Source organism: Chlorocebus sabaeus, chromosome 4 (genome assembly GCF_047675955.1).
Source record: "Chlorocebus sabaeus isolate Y175 chromosome 4, mChlSab1.0.hap1, whole genome shotgun sequence".
NCBI classification, from domain to species: Eukaryota; Metazoa; Chordata; class Mammalia; order Primates; family Cercopithecidae; genus Chlorocebus; species Chlorocebus sabaeus.
In genome coordinates, this window is record NC_132907.1 from 16,785,350 (window position 1) to 16,792,684 (window position 7,335).

Genomic DNA, 7,335 nt, shown 5'->3' on the forward strand with positions numbered 1-7,335 from the left:
AGTTTAAAAAAAAAAAAAAGAGCAATCAGTGAAGGAGGCAATTAGGAAAGGGTTCAGGAGGCAGGGCCCAGAGAAAAGCCAGCTAAAGCAGTGGGAGGGGACAGTTATATCTGTGTGTGTTTAAAATTGGGGCATGTGATTGGAAAGAGGCCAGTAAAATCAGAGATTGAGAACATCAGTGAAGGAATTGTAAAGGAAAGTGGCCCATAAAACACCCACACATGCAGTAATGTTAGGATACCACTTGTGTATTCTCTTATCTCAGCCGGAGTAGAATGTCTTCTTTTACAAAGCAGTGGCTTCGTTTTGTGAGTCAAGAAGAATCTGGAGGAAGCTGGCTTAGAAAATTGGATGTAAGATGGAGAGAGTTGGTTAAGAAAAATTTGTAGCGATGAAACAGTACAGAATGACAATGAACTCAAACAATGACAGTCTCATGAAGTAGCTGAGATAACTAGGGAAATGCCTGTAATTTCAAGATCTGTCACGCCATTGCTATGTTATCTTACCCATATGCCTGTGATCTTAGCTCATTGTAAATGATGTTTATGGTGTAGCATTCTAATTGGTGCTTGTTTTGAAGCTTTGCAGAGTCTCAAACTTCCTTCCAAATCATTATCAAGAGATTGAATTGTTGGGCTTTAGGTTTATATAGAATATAGTGTTAATACATACAAATTTTATTGTAATTTGCAGTTTATGGTAATTTCTTGTAGCATTCCCTGTTTGCTTAACAGGGACTCCTTTCTGGAGCCAGGTGTGTCTGATTAGGTTATCCAAGAGACTATGTAGTACTTCTGCCACTCCCACTTTATAAACGAGAAGTCTTGAGGGGTTTTTTTTTTTTTTTTTGAGATGGAGTCTCGCTCTGTCGCCAGGCTGGGGGGCAATGGAGCAATCTCAGCTCACTGCAATCTCCACCTCCCTGGTTCAAGCAATTCCCCTGCGTCAGCCTCCCAAGTAGCTGGGACTACAGGTGCTGGCCACCACGCCCAGCTGATTTTTTGTTGTTGTTGTTTTTTGTTTTCTGTTTTTAGTAAAGACGGGATTTCACCATGTTGGCCAGGATGGTCTTGTTCTCCTGACCTCAGATCCGCCAGCCTCAGCCTCCCAAAGTGCTGGAATTACAGGCATGAGCCACCGTGCCTGGCCGAGTCTTGAGTTTTTAAAGGGTAAATAACTTGCTTGTAGTCCGCAGCTAGTAGGTGGCAAAGCCATACCACAAACCCAGCCAAGCTTTGAGCCTGAGCTTTTAATCACCATCCTCTGTTGCCCTATAGTTTATTAAATATTCACGTTCTCCAGATAAAAGATGTGTATGCTGTTAGTGGTATAGCAGGAGCTCTGTGTTCCTCTGGGCCCACATCCTACTAATGAACCTAAAAAGCTTACAATTTGGGGCATGAAGCTCTGGTAGAAATGCAGTGTAAAAGGCACCCATTTCTTTTGAGCTTCAAGTTACATACTCATTATTTCCTGCAAGGGTGGATGACAGCAGGCATAGCCTTTCCCATCCCAGTACCCTAGGTGCTTGTACATTCATCCTTAGGCTCATGGATTTTGACAAGTCCCTTTTTGAAACTGTCTAGGGTTGATGCTCATGTTGTCTGAGGTGTTATCCAAGCCCTAGGTGCTTGTACATTCATCCTTAGGCTCATGGATTTTGACAAGTCCCTTTTTGAAACTGTCTAGGGTTGATGCTCATGTTGTCTGAGGTGTTATCCAAGCCCTAGGTGCTTGTACATTCATCCTTAGGCTCATGGATTTTGACAAGTCCCTTTTTGAAACTGTCTAGGGTTGATGCTCATGTTGTCTGAGGTGTTATCCAAGCCCGTTGTCTCATGGCCAAGAAAAGTAAGGATTAATGTGAACACAAGGGTGAAGTTGGAGTGAATGAAGAAAGCTCTGTGCAGCGGAAAGGAGGACCTGAGTGGCTCGCTGTTTTTACAGTTGAATCCGAAAGCTTTTGTGAGAAACTCCCCTCATCTCTGTAGCTGTTTGCGTAGCTTCCCTTATCTGAGAAGCTGTCTGTGTAACTCTCCTTATCTGTGCAGATGCCAGCATGTCTTGGGTAAACACAAAGTGCAACACCTCATTTGTGTAACTGTGTTTTAGGTAAGCCTCCCCCACCACCTCCCCGCTCCCTGTGCAAGTTCCCACGGAGCCCACTGTGTATATGCCGGAGAAGGGGAAGAAACTTCTCCCTGGGAGCCTGCTAGTCACACAAAGAACAAAAGGCTTCTATGCTGGGCCCTGCTTTCTTATCAGTGCAGCTGCAGTTCAGTTTTTCCCCAGGCAGCTCTATTTGTACGTGTAGCTGATTTTCAGGCTGTATCTCTGAGGACTAACCTTAGCTGTCTGCCTAATTGATTTTTCCTTTTCTTCTCCCTCACTTTCTTGGGCCCAACTTTTTGTTTTTCATGTTCTTCCCACTTTGTTTACTAGTTCTTGGCTTCTTCTCTTGCTCTTAGCTGATTCTAGAAATCTTTTTATCCAAGAGTCATGATTATAATACTTCAGATGAACTGTGCCTTTTCTGTGTAATAATTGGGCATCTCCCAAACTGTTGATGGTTGTCATTAAAGATAGCACCAGAACAATTCCGATGAAAGCTTTGTTCACACACCGAACTGTTCCTGCATGCCGTATGGTCAAGGTACCTGGGAAGAATGGTCATCTTGTAGCTTGGAAGGTCAACCTGCAGAAGGCCTGTGTGAATACATTGGTAAAGTGGTGTGACGCAGTACAGGACACCAACTGGGCGTCCCACAAGTTAATTCAGTTCTGATGCTAGCCACCTAGAATTCCCACAGACCCCACAGGTTAAGGGCTTGGTTCCACAAGACTTTTCCCATTTCAGATGCCAATTGCAAATCTAGGTCTCCCATATTTGTGACTGACCAGCTATAAATCAGGGGTTCACCCCCTCTTTAGGTTCAATAATTGGCTGGAATGGCTCACATAACTCAGGAAAACTCTTTACTGGTGATTACCAGTTTATTATAAAGGATACAAATGAACAGCCAGATGAAGAGGTACACAGGGCGCTGTCTGGAAGGGTCCCAAGCACCAGAGCATCGTTCCCGTGGAGTTGGGGTACACCACCCTCCCGGCACATGGATGTGTTCATCAAACTGGAAGCTCTGAATCCCACTGATTAGGGTTTTTATGGAGGCACTATTATATACATGTGACTGATTAAATTGTGGGCTATTGGTAATTAGCTCAGTCTCCAGTCCCCGCCCAGGTGTGTGCTCATGAAAGTTCCAACCCTCTAAACCACATGGTTGTTTCCACTAATATAGCCAGCCTTCCATCCTGAAGCTGTCGAGGGGCCCAGGAAGAGTTGCCTCATTAGTACAAGCTCTGGTATAATTGAAAAGAGCATTAGTAACAAAATACTCTCCTGTTAACCTCTATCACTCAGGAAATTCCAAAAGTTTTAGATGCTCTTGCATCAGACCAAATTTCATATACACACACACACACACACACACACACACACACACACACACATATAGTAATGGCAAAAACCACAATTGTTTTTGCACCAACCTAATATGATTTTTTTCTTTTTTCCTGGTCATGTTTTTCTTGGAGACAGCCTCCCAAGTAGCTGGGACTGCAGGTTTGTGCCACTATGCCTGGCTAAATTAAAGAAAAATTCTTTTGTAAGAGATGGGGTCTTGCTGTGTTGCCCAGGCTGATCTCAAACTCCTGGGTTCAAGTGATCTTCTCACCTTGATCTCCCAAAGCTCTGGGATTAAAGGTGTGAACCACTGCACTGGGCCTTGTTTAAAAAAATATATATGCGTGTGTGCGTGTGTGTCTGTGTGTTTATGTATGTGTATATAAAATATACATTAGATATAGCTTGTCTCTCTATATACATATGTTTATATATAAATATATACACATATAAAATATATATACACATTTTTTAAATATATATATAAATATATATATTTAGAGACAGGTTCTTGCTATATTACCCAGGCTAAACTTGAACTCTAGTCTCAAGCGATCCTAGTCTTAAGTGATCCTTCGGCCCCCCAAGTAGCAGGGACTCCAGATGTGAACCACAGTGCCTGGCCATATTTCTTATTCTTTCGCAGTATCATGCTCTAAGCAGATGCCTTCTGTTCCTTTTCTAGCTGGCCTGCTGCTGTGGGTCTGCAGGCTGCTCTCTCTGCTGTGATTGCTGCCCCAGGATTCGGCAGTCCCTGAGCACTCGCTTCATGTACGCCCTCTACTTCATTCTGGTCGTCGTCCTCTGCTGCATCATGATGTCAACAACTGTGGCTCACAAGATGAAAGAGCACGTAAGTTTGTCCGTGTTCAGCTCGTCCTATTTCCGATGTTTGATGAGGGTATGTGGGAAACACAGATTTAGAGGATGGGGCCCATGTAGCCCCCTGTGTTTTGGGGTATACCTGATTTTCTTGAACCTTCCTGAAGCCTGCTCTGTGCTTTCCAGGATCCAATGCCTTCTGGCTAAACAGAAAAACCAATCAGCAGCTTGATCTTTAGTAGTAGTGTAGATGCTGTCTGATGCTTTTGGTGGAGAATTCTTCTTTTAATTTTTAAATTTTAGAACATTTGTGTAGATTCATGGGGTACAAGTGCAATTTTGCTATATTGATATATTACCTTGTGGTGAAGTCAGGGCCTTTGGTGCCTCCATCCTGGGAGCAACACATGTTGTACCCACCAGGCAGCCTCTCATCATCCAGTCCTACAGCCCCTGAGTCTCCATTGTCCATCATTGTCCATCAGTCATTGGACACATCATGGACACATCATTGTCCATCACAATCTTCTGTTTATGTCAGACAATTATGTATTTTATCTTAGCCTTGTTTATAGCTGTTCCTGATGAAATATACAATCTTTTCTTGTACACTTCTGTCCTTTTCCTTTGTTATAGGATGGCTGCCAGGATTTTTTTCTTCTTTTTTTTAAGACAGAGTTTTGCTCTTGTCACTCAGGCTGGACTGCAATGGCATGATCTCAGCTCACTGCAACCTCCACCTCCCAGGTTCCAGTGATTCTTCTGCCTCAGCCTCCCTATTAGTGGGGAATACAGGTGCCCGCCACCACGGCCAGCTAGTTTTTGTAGCTTTATTAGAGACAAGGTTTCACCACGTTGGCCAGGCTGGTCTTGAACTCCTGACCTCAGGTGATCCACCCACCTTGGCCTCTCAAAGTGCTGGGATTACAGGCATGAGCCACTGTGCCTGGCCAGCTGCCAGGATTTCACATAGCAGCTGAAACACTTAATTTGGCCTATATGGGAAGTATGATAAAGCTTAGATATTCTCACAAATAATGGGGAATGGGTTATAGGGCATTTTCCACCTTTCTAGACAGGTTGCTTGTAGGGTGAGTGGTGTCTTCATGGGTGAGGGGTGGATTTTCAGCCATTCTTTGGTCAGAAGTAGGCCTGGTGCATGATGCTGATGGAGATACATGCGGGACCTCTTTTTCTTGAATTTCCTTTTTTCCCCCATAGTAGTCCTCTTAGATCACAGGGGAATGTGGTGGGGATTTTGAGAGAGCCCAAGAAATAACACCATTCTTTGCCTCCTGGGTTCTAAGCAAATTGACAAAGAAGACTAAGATATCAGCAGGTTGCCAAACGTCACCTTTATTCCTCATAAAACTGATGTGAGACTCTGTGGCTCATATCTGCAGGGAAGCAGGCTTTTACTGAACCCCCAAATGACTCAGACTTACCCAGCAGGGCACCATCAGTGCCCGAGAAGGGCAGACTTCTTTGCAAGGGCACAGTTTGCCAGGAAGAGAGAGAGCAGCAGGCATGTTCCCTTGGGGCAGCTCTTATTCTAGAGATAGAGGGAAAGCCTTGCTGTCCAAATGCCATTTCCCCTTGCACACTGACCACTCCGCACTGCATCTTCCCAGCTGAACAGGTGAGGAGGTGGAGGGAAGTCCGGAGCAGGCTCTGATGGAGCTGCCCATAGTAGGGATGACATTGCCTGGGACAACACCTGAGCAAATGTTCGCCCCAACCTGTGCTGAAACTAGGGCTATTTTATTTTTTTATTGATTGATTGATTTTTCTGTTGGGGGGTGAATGGAGTCTTGCTCTGTTGCCCAGGCCGGAGTGCAATGGCGTGATCTCAGCTCAGCTCACTGCAGCCTCCACCTCCCGAGTTCAAGCAATTCTCCCACCTCAGCCTCCTGAGTAGTTGGGATTACAGGCACGTGCCACCACACCTGGCTAAATTTTTGTATCCTTCTTTAGTAGAGATGGAGTTTCAGCATGTTGGCTGGGCTGGTCCTGATCTCAAGTAATCTGCCCGCCTCAGCCTCCCAAAGTGCTGGGATTACATGTGTGAGCCACCATGCCTGGCCTTAAAACTAGGGCTGTTTTAAATACACTCAAATATTTCAAAACAACCATTTTCTTAACAGGACTTTGTATATTCTTATTCATTAAAATAGGCCCTCTGAAGCTTTCTGTTGCATAGTGCCTTTATAATTATGGTTGTATGGTCTTGGATATAGTGGATACTACAGTGGAATTTGGGTTCCCCTCTGCTTGAAACATTGGTTCAGTCCTCAGTAAGACACTGTAATGCGAGCCGTGGGGTGTTCAAACTTGTGAGAAATGGAGCTTATAATTCAGAAGAGAAGTTATGAAGTCTTCAAAGGTCTACAACAAGGCAGAAATTAATAAGAGTCTCGCTCTGTTGCCCAAGCTAGAGTGCAGTGTCACAATCATGGCTCTCTGCAGCCTTGACCTCCCAGGCTCAATCGATCCTGCTGCCTCAGCCTTCTGAGTAGTTGGGACTATAGGCGTGAGCCGCCATGCTGGCTAATTTTTCTATCTGAAAGGGCAGGTTTTAACTCTTATTCTGAGCGTCCACTTAATCTTCCATGTACTACTTTTGTTTTTTTTTTTAAGTAATACAGTATTCTCTTTGTAAATTCAACAAGGTTGATTTTCTGAATCCATTAAGGTGGCTTAATGATCCACTGGGGTACTATGGTGGGAACTCTGGTGTGCACTGGATGTAGTGTGATCCCTGCCCTTAATAAATTTCTATTCTTTAATAGAATTAAGCCCTGCATCCAAAAAAAACAAAATCTGTTACTATACAAATAGGTAGTATCCCTCAGTAGTGAATTTATTGAGACGTTAGAGGGAGAGATAATTTGGGAGCCATTGGTATGTGTTTTAGGACATGAATTTCATAATGATAATATTAACACCTGATTACCATCCAAGTAACCTGCCCCATGAAACAGTTCCTAGCAATTCCAGTCAGTATTTATGCTTTCTGATGGTTACGGAACATTTGAGAAACAGAG

The 7,335-nt window shown here is 44.0% G+C and overlaps 1 protein-coding gene across 1 annotated transcript in view; it reads left to right on the forward strand.

Annotated features, from left to right (window-relative positions):
* SERINC5 (serine incorporator 5) overlaps positions 1–7,335 on the forward strand; it is a 119,814-nt gene that overhangs the window by 46,986 nt on the left and 65,493 nt on the right. The window contains exon 2 of the mRNA XM_007976640.3: positions 4,155–4,322. Coding sequence (XP_007974831.3) covers positions 4,155–4,322 — 168 coding nt within the window. The remainder of the gene's footprint in view (positions 1–4,154; positions 4,323–7,335) is intronic.